Raw genomic sequence first — 14,772 nt, 5'->3', positions numbered from 1 at the left:
CAGCCCAATCCTGCGCTGGATACAGTGCAGGCCAGCTGGTCTGCCTGTTCCATAGCAGGATAGTACTGGACTGCCCATCTAGATAACTCAACTTATTTTCATGTAGAACACTCAAAATGGTTGAATGGCTAATGCCAACAATTTAAATTCTATTACAGAACAATTAAACATCTGTTTACTCAGAAGTAAGTCCAGTTGTGTTCAATGTGGCTTACTCCCTAGTATGTTGAGGATTGCTGCTTACAGTGCAATCCTATACATGTCTGTGCCCCACTGAGTTTAGTAAAATTTATTCTTCGGTAAGTCCATATAAGATTGCAACCTAATGTGCCAAATTGATTATTAATATAGCTATTAGAGGTCCTAATCATTGTGGTGAAAGACTAGCTGAAAATCGAATCCATTATTTTAGGGGTGCAAAAACCACCTATTCTTTTTTCTTCCAGAGATGAATGCAAAGGGGCTTATCCTCAAAGCATTTGAACAATATCGCTTAAAAACCTGTATTGATTTCAAACCCTGGGAAGGTGAAGCAAATTACGTATCAGTGATCAGAGACAGTGGGTAAGAAGGGTCAACATTTATTATGTATTTCTGAAGTACTTCTGGGCCCTGTATGCATAGCAAAATCTCTGCATGCAAAGACTGCATTGTTAAAAGCCGTACAAATAGCAAATAAGGGAGTAACTTGAGGTTGACTTCACCAAAAATTGCATAAAAATAAAAAAAAATGGGGGGGGGGGAGGTAATTGTAGGATTTAATTTGGTGGAGACTTTCATCTAAAGCTATACAGCTTTCATCTGTAGCTATAAGGGTGGTGAACCTATTGCACACATGCCCATAGTGGCATATGAAAAAATTTTGTTGGCACACCCCAGTGCCTTTATGTCTACTTACTGACAAATTGATTTGCCTGCCTGCAGTGGCATAGCTAGGTCATTTGACACCCGTGGCCCATAAATGTTTGTCACCCCATACAACATAACTAATTAATTATATTAGTTATTAATTAATTCATATTTTTATACCACCCTTCCTCTAAGCAGCTCACGGAGGTATACATGGTTCCTCCCCTTATTTTGTCCTCACAACAACCCTGTGAGATAGTGAGACTGAGAGATAGTAATAGTCATGACATGAAATGAATAATAATAATGGCCAGAAAATAAATGCAGTGAATATTTTCCCACAAGCAATGGATGAATTTCTGCATCAAATGGTATATAACATGATGGTATTATTCCTAACAGCCACGATGTCCAGAATTTTGGTCACTAGGGTGTCACCCCACCCCTGAGGATGTCTCATTGGCCTGTTTTGGCATTGATTCTCAAACTTTTAACACTTGGACCCACTTTTTAGAAAGACAATTTGTCTGGGACCCACTGGAAGTGATGTCATGGCTGGAAGTGACATCATCAAGCAAAATAAAATAATTAAATTAAAGAAATACAAATAATTAAATAAGGAGAAGCCAGCCCTGTTTCACCAAGTGGATTTTCTCTAGCCTGCCTGCAAGAACACCCCCCCCCCCCCAAAAAAAAATATCAGTGAGATTTTTAGCCCTCCGCAGTGCCCAGTTCAGTGCAAGTTCTTATATTTCAGCCATATCATGATCAGGACCCATCTGGCTTTGCAAGTCTAAAAACAAATAGAAATTACCAACTCAAGCTTCTGTTTTATTCTTTGGGGGGGGGGCATTCTGGAGTATTTGTTGAACTCCACTTTCATCACAAGGGGACCATGCAGTTAGCCTTACATTCTCCTTTGCCTGACTTGATCAGCAGTCAAGGCATGTTTGCTTACTCACGAGTAAGCGTGACTGTGTAGCTTACTTTCACTTTCCATAAGGCTCAATACATTTGTCTGCTTGGAGGGAGACTTTCTTCTGGAATGTTTATGGAGGGGCTGCATTCATTGGACAGGAACCATTCTGGTATTGTTGGATTCCTCTCAGCCTGCCCTTTCCGACGGACTAAGGCACGTTTGCCTACTTGCGAGTAAACACATGATATGACTTGGTTTCACTTAAGAACATAAGAACAGCCCCACTGGATCAGGCCATAGGCCCATCTAGTCCAGCTTCCTGTATCTCACAGCGGCCCACCAAATGTCCCAGGGAGCACACCAGATAACAAGAGACCTCATCCTGGTGCCCTCCCCTACATCTGGCATTCTGACTTAACCCATTCCTAAAATCAGGAGGTTGCGCATACACATCATGGCTTGTACCCCATAATGGATTTTTCCTCCAGAAACTTGTCCAATCCCCTTTTAAAGGTGTCTAGGCTAGACGCCAGCACCACATCCTGTGGCAAGGAGTTCCACAGACTGACCACGCGCTGAGTAAAGAAATATTTTCTTTTGTCTGTCCTAACCCGCCCAACACTCAATTTTAGTGGATGTCCCCTGGTTCTGGTATTATGTGAGAGTGTAAAGAGCATCTCCCTATCCACTCTGTCCATCCCCTGCATAATTTTGTATGTCTCAATCATGTCCCCCCTCAAGCGTCTCTTTTCTAGGCTGAAGAGGCCCAAACGCCGTAGCCTTTCCTCATAAGGAAGGTGCCCCAGCCCCGTAATCATCTTAGTCGCTCTCTTTTGCACCTTTTCCATTTCCACTATGTCTTTTTTGAGATGCGGCGACCAGAACTGGACACAATATTCCAGGTGTGGCCTTACCATCGATTTGTACAACGGCATTATAATACTAGTCGTTTTGTTCTCAATACCCTTCCTAATGATCCCAAGCATAGAATTGGCCTTCTTCACTGCCACCGCACATTGGGTCGACACTTTCATCGACCTGTCCACCACCACCCCAAGATCTCTCTCCTGATCTGTCACAGACAGCTCAGAACCCATCAGCCTATATCTAAAGTTTTGATTTTTTGCCCCAATGTGCATGACTTTACACTTACTGACATTGAAGCACATCTGCCATTTTGCTGCCCATTCTGCCAGTCTGGAGAGATCCTTCTGGAGCTCCTCACAATCACTTCTGGTCTTTACCACTCGGAAAAGTTTGGTGTCGTCTGCAAACTTAGCCACTTCTCTGCTCAACCCTGTCTCCAGGTCATTTATGAAGAGGTTGAAAAGCACCGGTCCCAGGACAGATCCTTGGGGCACACCGCTTTTCACCTCTCTCCATTGTGAAAATTGCCCATTGACACCCACTCTCTGCTTCCTGGCCTCCAACCAGTTCTCAATCCACGAGAGGACCTGTCCTCTAATTCCCTGACTGTGGAGTTTTTTCAGTAGCCTTTGGTGAGGGACCGTGTCAAACGCCTTCTGAAAGTCCAGATATATAATGTCCACGGGTTCTCCCGCATCCACATGCCTATTGACCTTTTCAAAGAATTCTATAAGGTTTGTGAGGCAAGACTTACCCTTACAGAAGCCATGCTGACTCTCCCTCAGCAAGGCCTGTTCGTCTATGTGTTCGTCCACTTTCCATAGGGCTCCATGCATTTTTTTGTTTCCAGTGTTTTGGTGATAACTTTTGATGGAAAGGAGATATTGCACTCTTGTTTTTTCCATTGCATTCAGCAGGAAATTCCACATCCAACGGTATATAGCATGATGGGGTTATTTGTAATCTCTGCGATGTTAGCAATGTTGGGTCATTTGTGGTGTCCGCCCCAGGTACCAGCCTTGGGGGGGCGACTGCCCCCTCGCCCCTCACTTGCTACACCACTGCCTGTCCAAGCACTAAGCATTCAGTTGGTCCTGGCTCGGGATGGGCTTAGTGGGGCTTCTTCCCTCATAGTAAGGGTGGCCACCCACCTGGACTTTCCTTTCCTGGCCACAGTCATCCTGCCTTACAGGGCACAGAAAGATTGCTCTGTGCCCAGAGGTCAGACCATGTGTGCACTTGCAGCATCTCTTCCTGTCTACTGCTTAGGCCTGGCTTATTTCCTCTGGTGCCACCTTCTGGCTGGAATTGGGGGCCCCTCCCTGGGTTGGTGGACAGATAGTGGAGTGATCTGGAGAGCCCTTTGTGCTTTGTCTCCTTCCCCCAATTAGAAACACTTAAGGGCTGAAAGGCTGCCTCTTCACATCATTGCTATTAGCACATGTGGGCCCTGTTAGTACATTACAGTAGGCATGAAAAATCAAAGGTGGATATCTGGTTAAATTGTTACCTGTCCTTCGATACTTTGATTATATTAATCAAATTCATTTCCAAATTTAAGAGCAACAAACCTTGTTGGAAAGAAGTTCAGGTTTGGGCTCCATTTGAAAGTTCACATTCTCCCAGATATCTCGAGCTGAACCAGCTATGATAAAAGATCCTCCCCATTGGCATTTCTGAAAGGTATTGTGGAAGGCAGAAAAGCAGTAACCAGATCAATACTAACATGACAATACTAACCTTGTTGGTTCCTGTTTTGAATTCAAATAAAAATCAGAAGTTAATTTTTTTTTTAATGTTTCCTCTGCCTTTCCAGTTAATAAGTGCTCAAGGCAGTTTTCATAGTATGAAGACCATTGAAATTTGGTTGCTATTTAGCTGATGAACTCATTTCCCCAGTTATAAAAACAATTGATCTATACCCTTCTGATCAGTCTTCATGTAGAGATAAATTAATAACTAATATAAGCAACTTATCTCTATACATATTTGCATTGTTTTGTTCAGGCATTGGTGACAGAGCAAATGACTAGGTGTAAACTACTTAAAATGGTTTCTGTGACAGCTTCTCAACACAGCAAGGCAGTTATGAGCAGCAGCTCGGCATGATCTAGTCATTTGATTTTTGCCACCAAAGCCTTTCTGAAGAAAAACTTTGGAATATGTTCTTGTATGACTACATTATGTAATTTTAAAGTCATTTGTATTCTAGTTATATGAAGCTGTGCATTGTTAGAATGTGAATGCTCTATTCAATGCTTCTCACATGGGTTGGGATCCAATTTCATTTCAATGTGTATTTTATTTTTAATATTTTAGGTTTGATGCCACCATGGTATGTGAGTGCATGTGGGGAAATGTTATAGATCTATATTTTGAACAGGCTACTATGTATATGCTTTCAACAGTGATAGTCAGTGGGGCTTACTCCTGCATAAGCATGCAGCTTTTGGGATGTTTGAGGAATTTTTTGGGAACAGATCAGCAACTACTTGGGAGGATTTCACAAGTTCTTTTTTTATTTTAAATTAATTTTTACACTTATTGTAAACTTTTAAATTTACTTAATTTGTTTTGATTTTGTCATATGCGGGTGTTAAAAATTTTCTTGCTTGATGATGTCATTTCTAGCCATGGCATCACTTCTGGTGGGGCCTGACAAATTGTCTTTCGAAAAAGTGGGTCCTGGTGCCAAAATGTTTGAGAACCACTGCTCTATATTGTTTATATTTTAGCATCAAAATTAAAAATACATTTAAAAAAACAACCCTTAACAGCTTTTTCACACAAATGGCCCAACTAGGGGTTATGTAGATGACTTCTCCTACCTGTATGCAATATGTGTAGAAATGTATGTCATGATTTACACTTTGTAGAGCAAGTGGAGGTGGATATCTTGAATCCAAATGCAGATATGAATCTGTGTTAATCTCCATACACAAGCCCAGTTCAGCAAGTGAATAGAAGAAGCTGATAAGCATCTTGGAATAAGAGAAGCAAGTAGCTGTATAAAAGCAGCTTCTGTTCACAGCTTTTCTTGCTGGATTAAGGCTGCAGTTCTATATAAGCTTACCTAGAACTCGCATATAAGTCATGTGGACTTGCTTCTGAGTAGATTGCATAAGACTGCACTGTAGAGTGACTAAAGGTGCAATCCTAACAGCCACTTTGGCCAGCACAAGGGACCGCTGGCCCAAGTGTCACAAAAGTGTCAAAAAGCACTTTTGTGCCACTCGGAAGGAAGTTGGGCTGGCACATGGACATATGCTGCCTCCCCGCACTACCACAGGCCCTGGAGGATGGATGAGTTGTGCCGGCTGGCTGACACAAAGGTCTAGGGGATGTATGGGGAGGGTGGGTAGGAAAAAGGAGGGAGGCATTCTGGGGCGGAGGGAGGGCAGATGGCAAGTATTACTGGATGCGGGCAGGCGGGAGGCGGGGCCAGGACCCGGCAGTTATGTCAGATCTGGACCCCTGTTCCAGGGCGGTGCAGAGCAGCCTCTGGCTGCTTTGTTCTGCTCGGATCTAAGGCAGCTCCTGAGGCAGCTGAGATTCGAGTAGACCCGTTGGGGCCACTGTAGAGCAGCATGGGGTAAGGGGAAGCAATTCCCCTTGCCTTGAGCTGCGCTGCTTTTGGTTCCAAATTTGTACTGGATACAGCACAGGCCCATTGGCCTGCCTGTTCCAGTGCAAGTTAGGATTGGGCTGCCCTTGAAATAGTCTTGCAGCACCTTAACAACTAATACATTTATTGTAGCTAGAGTTTTTGTGTACTGAAATTCACTTCATTAGATTTTGGCTATCCATCATGGGTTTTCTACTCTGCTTTTTCACCATGAAGGTGTCTTGAAGGCAGCTTATGTGAAAGAAATTTATGCAAGTTAAAAAAAACTTAAAAAAAACAAAATCAAACAAACTGAACGACTAAGACAACTGAGAGCACAAGTATAAGCCAGCCAACATCAGGGCAAAACTAAACACTTGTATAAACAAAAAGGTTTAAACAGACCAGTGTTTCTCAAACTGTGGGTCGGGATCCACTAGGTGGGTCGCGAGCCAATTTCAGGCGGGTCCCCATTCATTTCAATATTTTATTTTTAATATTTAAGACTTGATGCTACCATGGTATGTGACTGCATTTGGGGAAATGTTACAGACCTGTACTTTTAACAAGCTACTATGTATATTCTTTTATCAATGATAGTAAATGGGGCTTACTTCTGGGTAAGTGTGGGCAGGATTGCAGCCTAGGATTGTTAACAGTTTTCCTGCTTGATGATGTTGCTTCCAGTCATGACATCACTTCTGGTGGGTCCTGACAGATTCTCATTCTAGAAAGTGAGTCCCGGTGCTAAATGTGCGAGAACCACTGAACCCGACAATGCAAAACTAGCAATGAGGGGGCCAACTGGGCCTCTAATGGAAAGAAGTTCCATTATCTGGGGATGTGACTGAGAAGGTTCTCTCATGTGTCCCCAGTCAAACAAATCTCAGAAGGAGGAACAACACAAAGTTGTTGAATGAAGTGAGGAGGCAGATTCGCGTCTTTTAAAATAATGCATTATGTGAACATAAGTTCCACATCATAGAGCTACATTTTGTGAAAAGATTTTTTATGATGAACTCTTAACTGAGAAAGTATAGGATTATGTGCAAAATGCATCTGGATTGATTTAATTTTTTTTTATTAGCTGCTGGTCCTTTGTAGGAAATCAACGAAGAGGGAGGCAAGAACTCTCCATAGGAACCAACTGTGACAGGATTGGGACAATTGAGCACGAATTCCTTCACGCATTGGGATTCTGGCATGAGCAGTCAAGATCTGACAGGGATGATTATGTCACAATAATGCGAGACAGAATTCAGGCTGGTAACTAATTTAATTTTCAGTGATTTATAGGTCTCATCAACACTGCTTCTATTTCAACTAAAAGCTAGTTAAAGCTTTCTACCTTGATCTATCTAAGTTTATACAGGATTGCACTCTCCCCAGTCAGAAGTTCTACAGGCAGAATTGCCAGGTTTGTTTTCATTTGGATGAAAGAATATTACACACTTTTGTAAATAAAGTGAATATTCAAGTACAGTATGACTTCTTCGAGGTTGATCCCCCTCAAGCACATTTGGTAACCTACTGGCTTCAACTACCAGTTTCAGCTAACTCCAACTGGAAACCCTTTGTCTCCCAAGCTGCCAAGTGCTGTTTCTTCATACAGACATTTGCTCTTTCCTCTTAGCAGGAGTGATGTTGTCCTCTCCAAATTTTCGATGATATATCCATCAAACTTGGAGAAGACAATATACAGATTCTTCACCTATCATGAAATCATCTCCTAACCATAGGCTAGCACTGAGGAGACAACAGCAAATGTTTCTTCGCTATTGGCGAGCAGTCTGTATTACAGTGGTACAGTCAGCTATGAGTAGGGCCAATCTAAAATGGTAAAAACAAAATGCTGCCAAATAGCCTACGAGTGTTAACGGTATTATAAAAAAGGGACCCAGGGCGCAATCCTAACCTGACCGTAAAGCACGTTTGCAACTCGGTGGGTGGAAGCCATACTGGCACTCCCAGAAGCACCGGCCTGCGGAAGCCGATAGAAGCCTCCGGCCAACTTCCTCCTGGCTCCTTGTGTCGGCTTGGATGAGTTGACACTAGGGTGACAGGTAGGCATGGGGGAGGGGGAGAGAGGGAGGCATTCCTGGGCTGAGGGAGGGACAGCAATGGGCAGCCCTGGGGGTGGGCAGGGAGTGGGAGGTGGGGAGCGGGAGGCAGTTATGCCGGATCCCAACCCCCTTCCCCGGGGAGAATGAAGCAGCTTCAAGCCACTCTGCTCTTCTCGTGCCACCTCAAGAGGTGGTGCAAGTCAGAGAAGACCCATAGGCGCCAGCACCCCTTACCCAGGGGTAAGGGGAAAAGTTTCCCCTTGCCTCTGGCTAAGCTGCTTCTGGCCACAATCCTGCACTGGATACAGCGCAAGCCTCCTGGCTTGCCTGTTGCAGCACAAGTTAGGATTGCGCCCACAATCCCACAAATTACCTTTACAGTGCAATGAGATGGGCAGTCAATTTTGCCAGCACAGACTGCAGGTGTTTCAGCCTGACATGCATAGAATGTGGCAGAGCAGGGTTCCGCCGATCCCACCCTCCTTCTGCCCCAGTTCCCTGGCCCAGGAATGCCTTCCCTCCCACCAAGAAACTCTGCACCACCACCTGGTGATGCTCCTTACCACAAGTGCTCTCTTGGTGTTGGCCTCCCAGTGCTGTGCCCACTGGCATAGGCTCAGCACCGGTGCTACTTACTCTCCCAATGTTGTTAATGTGCTTCACGGCACATTTACATCACCCAGTGCCAGCGCTGGGAGGGTTTAGGATTGGTCCTTTCGTCTTGAGTAAGTGAAGCAACAAGGTTAGCTTAAGCACCAGGCTTTGATCTTGATAAATGTCTGCTGACTATTGCCCAGAGTACAACTAACCCTTTCGAGAACATCATTCTGTTAATTTAAGAAAATGAAAAACATGCAGTAAGTATTACGTGAATAATAAACTTAAATCGAAGAGATTTGTCATACTGTTCCAATGTTTCAAGAGTTAAAATTAAAAATATTATAATACTTTTTTTCTTAAAGTGCATTTATTTAAAAGTCACACTCCAAAGATAAGAGTTTTGACATTGCATTGACTAAAATGGGTGGAAATTGAGCATATGCTTTGTTAGTCTATTGTCAATGGAATAGTCAGTGGGGCTTTAGGATTTCAGTGTATTATAATGAAAAAATGTAAGCCTTAACATGTCAAATATCATACAGAACTGTGTAGTAGGAATAGTATAATAAAGTAACATTTAATGATATATCTTGGAATTCAAACAAGAAATGACATGGGGGGAATCCATCCAAGTTAAACACTTCATATTTAAATGGAAGATTGAAATAATTGCAACTTAAAAATTGGCTAAATTGTGCCAACAGCAAGTGACTTTGTCACCATAGTAAGTCATTTTATTTATTTCTTTTTTTGACCAGGTAAAGAAGGAAACTTCAATAAATACGATGATAAAAGATCAGACTTCCTTAATGTCCCTTATGACTATACTTCTGTAATGCACTATAGTAAAACTGCCTTTATGAACGGTACAGAACCGACAATAGTAACCAACATACCTGCTTTCAGTGATGTGATTGGACAGAGAATGGATTTCAGTGAATATGATATCCGTAAGCTGAATCGACTCTACAATTGTAGTAAGTGTTTTAGGCTCCTAACATCCTTGTTGCTTTTTTCCTAGTATTATTCTCTTCATTGTTTACCTTTGCTTTCCTACTTTGCTTTATAAGCAGAGTAATTTTACAGTTGCTTCAATTCACCTGAAGTGTACTTATTGTGAGACAGAGAAGCTTTTATACCAGGACTTGCAAATTACCACTTTCCTGGAGAAAGTATAAAATTCACCCAAGGTGACCAAAGCTGATTCAGAGCTTGTTATTTGCAACCTACCTATGGTGTATCTGATCCTTGAAAAAGAAACAAATCCATGACATCTACTCAGTCCACTCCATGAATGAGTGACTGAGCCAGTACCTTCACTTTTGTACCTGAAGCTTCCTACTTTATTTTACAAACAGCATGGCTTCCCCAAGCGTAGCATGCATCGTTTTTCATGAATACTGTTAACAATCTGAACTAGCTTGATCATCTGTGCTGCTCAGTCTACCTTTTCCTGAATGCCTCAAGGCTGATTCATTTGATGTCTTGAGCTTTAGTAGTTCACTCTTTATACTTGAAAGAAGCTGCAGCAATTTTTCTCTTAGAAGGAAACAGGCTGACCAATATTTCCTTGGATGCAGTTCATTCCCAATCTCAGTTTCTATGCATATTTAGAACCAAATCCTATTGTCCCTTAATGCTGGCGCTGAACTCCAGTACCAGCACTATGTGTTATAAATGTGCCGTTAAGCATGTTTATGGTACCGATGGAGCAGGGAGTTTCAGTGCTGGGCTCAGCACAAGGAGAATGCTGGTCAGTGGTGCGTAGCAGTGCCTGCCAGTGGTGCAGGTGTTCAGGGAGGGGGAAGATGTTCTGGGATGGGGGAGGGGTCGGGGCAGGAGGGGTGTGGGGCCAGCAGAGGCCTTCTCTGTGTTGGGCTGAAAAGCCTCACACAGACGTTCTCAAGTCTGTGCTGGCAAAATAACCAGTGTAGACTTGAGAAGCCCCATTGAGGGGCATGCTGTTTTACTGGGGGGGAGGGGAGAATATCCCCTTCCCCTAAGGAGACCGCTAGTGGCCTCCATAGGGCCTCTGGATACAGCTGCCGCCATTTTGGCACCACTACACCATGTGGCACTGACGCCCATAGGATTGGGTTGTCCCGCAGCAATAAGCGCCATTATTTTTAGTTTATGTATGTGCTTATGTCAGTGCATGGGAGTGAACCTAACTGAAAACTTGTGGGACTTATGTCTCTGTAAGCCTGCAGAGAGTGGGCTGCATATTTTGCCCAGAACATGCTTTTCCCCCCTTGTCTTTTGAGGGAGAATCTCTTCTTTGAAATTACTTCAAGTTAAAACATTTCTTAAAAATATTCTCCCTTTGGTTTGTTCTTTTGTATCTTGATACAGAAACAGAACTTTTTATTCAAATTATTTCCAAGAATATGAGATTTAAGAATTGCCTTTTTTGGAAAGTTTTTTAAAGGCAGGTAGAAATGTTTTGCAGAAAACTTGTGACTTTTGTGGAATTATTTTCAAGTCTGTTTCAAATGAAGAAGTTCAATATAATTTCATTTAGAAATTAACCCATTTTTGCCCAGCCCACAGGTTTACACATTTGATTCCTGTTGTGTATATGCAACATCGGGCAGAAATGGCTTAAGTTCATGTTCTACCTAGTAGAGCACAATGCCCATGTATGGATACATCCAAATAAAGCCCTTTCACCCATGCCAAGAGGAATTGAGACCTGTATGTTTCCTTACAGAAACCTTATTGACCAATAAACACATTTTAAATAAACAATATTGGTCATTGATTAATATTCAGCTGGCGACCTCTAATTAACAAGAAAATTCATGAAGTTTTCTGAGTTGGCAATTGTATGCATGTTTGCTTGAGGGAAAGTTCTCCTGAACCTGGTTGGAATCATGTTTGGATTAAACAAGCTTTGGGTTGGGCAGAACTAGTTACTAATATGTAGGGAAAAATAATAACTACTGTAAGCCGCCTATATGCTCCTACATACATGTGTATGCATGCTTCCATATATTCTTGAGAAGTGAACAAGGCTAGTCGGTTCATAAGATTCTGTGAGGTAACTACCTCAAGCTGTGGGCTAGTAGGGAGCAGCAAACTGGTAGGGGTTTCCCTTGTGCAACCTGTGCCTGCCCCACCGCTTCTGCCTAGCTATTTCCATGGCCTCAGCTGGCCCAGTATCTCCTTCTTTAACTTGCTCCCCAACCTCTGGAAAATGAGCAGGGAAAGAAAGAAATGATGGTGGTACTCTGGCTGGGCTGGGAGTTCAGCTGATTTTTGGCCTACCGGAAACGGCAGCTGTTGCTTTATCTACAGTTTGAGGAGTAAACAAGAAGAGGAAATAATAACTGCAGTATCTGTGAGGGCAAGACTTGTTGGACTCTCAGGCTGGCAGGAGCCCCAGCCATCATTCCAGCTTCCTGCTTATTCCCCAGAGGCTGGGGAAGAAAGTGAGAAGGTGTGTGTGTGTGTGCGCGCGCGCGCCTCCAAAGGATGATCTGCGCATGCGCTATCGCAGGCAGGGTGGGGATCTGGGCCACCCGAAAATGAAGCTTATATTCTGCAAACATGGATCCTTCTTAGATCTGATTTTCTCTGTTGAAGAGACAGTAGATGGTTCTCCTGAGGAGATCTATCTGCAGGTGTCAGGAGGGTCAGGTTCAATGCCAGCTAACACACCTGATACTTCTGAAGAGACTGAAGATGGCTCCCTGAATTCTGTAACCTTCTGGGGGAGCTGAGAGCAGAGTCTCCCTGACTGTTTAACTTCCAAGCATTCCCACAGCACTGTGGCCCCAATCTGATCCTCCCCCCACCCCATGCTTCTTTTCTTAAAATGATCCAATTGTATCTATTGATGTATTGCCTAGCAAGTAGAACTTTCCACTGAATCTAACAAAACGTGATCTATTATTCTATATAAAATTATTGTCTTTGTAGCTTCCTCCTTAACCTTTATGGAAACATGCAGTTTTGAATTCAGTAACGTGTGTGGCATGATTCAAAGTTCAGAGGATAATGCTGACTGGCAGCACATAACTCAAGTTTCTAGTGGCCCACAAACTGATCACACTTATGCTGGAATCTGCCAAGGTAATATATAGCATTTCTTATCTCTCAGAAAAAAAATAACTTCTCTGGATTTTGTGATCTTTGATCTCATTAAACTGATAAAGTACTGTTGTATTGTAAACCAAACTCATTCAATAACATGGGATACATCTTTTCTTTATGTAGATTTGAAATGCTGAAGATTGTAGATCCTTGGACACTATGTGCATTCTTTCTCATGTGCAAAACTGCCCATGCAGTTTTGCCCCCTTTTTTGCCTAATTTTTTTTCAGGATGTACAAGTAGTCATAATAATAATGTCAATATATTTTGTGTGGTTAGTGTTCTGCCACTGGGTCAGACATCAGTTAACTGCCCAGCAGCAAAACTCAGACTCAATATAGCATGAAGTATAAATCATCCCAAAGCATAGTGAAAGTTCCCAAAGTTTTGTTTAAAAGAGAAAAGTATAATAAACATCAACAAGGAGGCACGTTGATGTACTTCTTCTGGAAGCTGTTCCAGAGCCTTGGAGCTCCTTCTTAAAAGACCCTGCTCCTTCCTCCTGCTATCCTGATCTCCCTAGATGACAGGACTTTGAGCAGGGTCCTACCCACTGTTACCCATGTTGTGCCTGAACTTCATACCCTAGAAATACACTGTTTTTGTCAGATAAGCGAGGCATGAATATGTATCAGTTTCTCTCATTAGTCAGTACCAGAATTTGATATCGGATGGAAAATAATTTATCATTGGGTTATAGACCAGAAGGAGTTATGTTTTGGAAGAGAAGTGAAAGATAAAGCCACCCAAATAGCGGGCAACAAGGAACAAATCTGCTGTCACCTTAGTAATCCATTACTGAAGACTGCCTTTCATCCACAAAATCAATGCCTTGTGTGAATGTACAGTGCTTGTCTTCTTTTGAGCCTTAAAGTATTTCAGGAACTGTAACAGCAAAACTGTGAATCTCTCCCTCCCCGCTCCCGCAACCCTTTTTCATGTCCTTATCAGAATCTGGCTACTTCATGCATTTTAACACCAGCGCCATAAACACACAGGAGCAAGCTGTTTTAGAGAGTCGACTTCTGTATCCCAAAAGAGGAGACCAGTGCCTGCAGTTCTATTATTACAATAGTGGAAGTGAAAGTGATCAGCTGAGGATCTTAATCAAGGAATACACTGAAGCAAATCCCAATGGTACTTTAAGACTTGTGACAACAATACAAGGTATGGAAAATATTTTATTCCCAGTGTGCATGGGTGGAATTGGGTGTGGATGCTGCCAGAGCCTATGCAGAGACTAAGGACAGTGGTGGTGACAATGCTAAAACGTACAGTGGACATAAACAGTTAAGAGCTTTTGCAGTGTCTAAACCAGCATCTTGAGATGTGCCCAGAAGACAAAAGAGAACCAATTCACACTTGAAGTAATATGCTCCTGGTGAGCCACCACAATTGGGAGTTAGATGACACGTTTGCATAAGCTGAAGCTTGTAAAAGTCTGTAAGGGCAAGTCCCCATAGAGTGCATTACAGTGCTCTACATTTGAGGAAATGAGGGCAATGTACAGTAATAGCCTCAGATGGCTGATCCAGCAACACACATTGTGACAAGTCTTTTCACTCAGCCTATATGTGCTTTCATTATTCTTAGTAGTTCACAGGAAAACAAATTGCAAATGTTGTAGTCCCTCAAGATGAAGATTGGTTGTCACTATGATGAAAATTCTGTGTCATTTACCCACTGTTTCTTCATATTTCCTTACATAACTCTACCTGGAAGATTCTTAGGGGCTTATTAAGCATCCCTATTTTTATCCCTCAGCCTCTTTCCAG

General features: G+C 42.7%; 1 protein-coding gene across 1 annotated transcript in view; it reads left to right on the top strand.

The window, feature by feature from the left end:
- Nucleotides 1–446: 446 nt before the first annotated feature.
- MEP1B (meprin A subunit beta) overlaps nucleotides 447–14,772 on the top strand; it is a 29,331-nt gene continuing 15,005 nt past the window's right edge. The window contains exons 1-5 of the mRNA XM_066625264.1: nucleotides 447–564; nucleotides 7,327–7,505; nucleotides 9,661–9,879; nucleotides 12,824–12,976; nucleotides 13,949–14,164. Of these exons, the coding sequence (XP_066481361.1) occupies nucleotides 449–564; nucleotides 7,327–7,505; nucleotides 9,661–9,879; nucleotides 12,824–12,976; nucleotides 13,949–14,164 (883 nt within the window). The 5' untranslated portion in view covers nucleotides 447–448. The remainder of the gene's footprint in view (nucleotides 565–7,326; nucleotides 7,506–9,660; nucleotides 9,880–12,823; nucleotides 12,977–13,948; nucleotides 14,165–14,772) is intronic.

Source organism: Tiliqua scincoides, chromosome 4, assembly GCF_035046505.1.
Source record: "Tiliqua scincoides isolate rTilSci1 chromosome 4, rTilSci1.hap2, whole genome shotgun sequence".
NCBI classification, from domain to species: domain Eukaryota; kingdom Metazoa; phylum Chordata; class Lepidosauria; order Squamata; family Scincidae; genus Tiliqua; species Tiliqua scincoides.
Note: the sequence above shows the minus strand (reverse complement) of the source record. Positions and strands in the feature narration are given on the sequence as shown.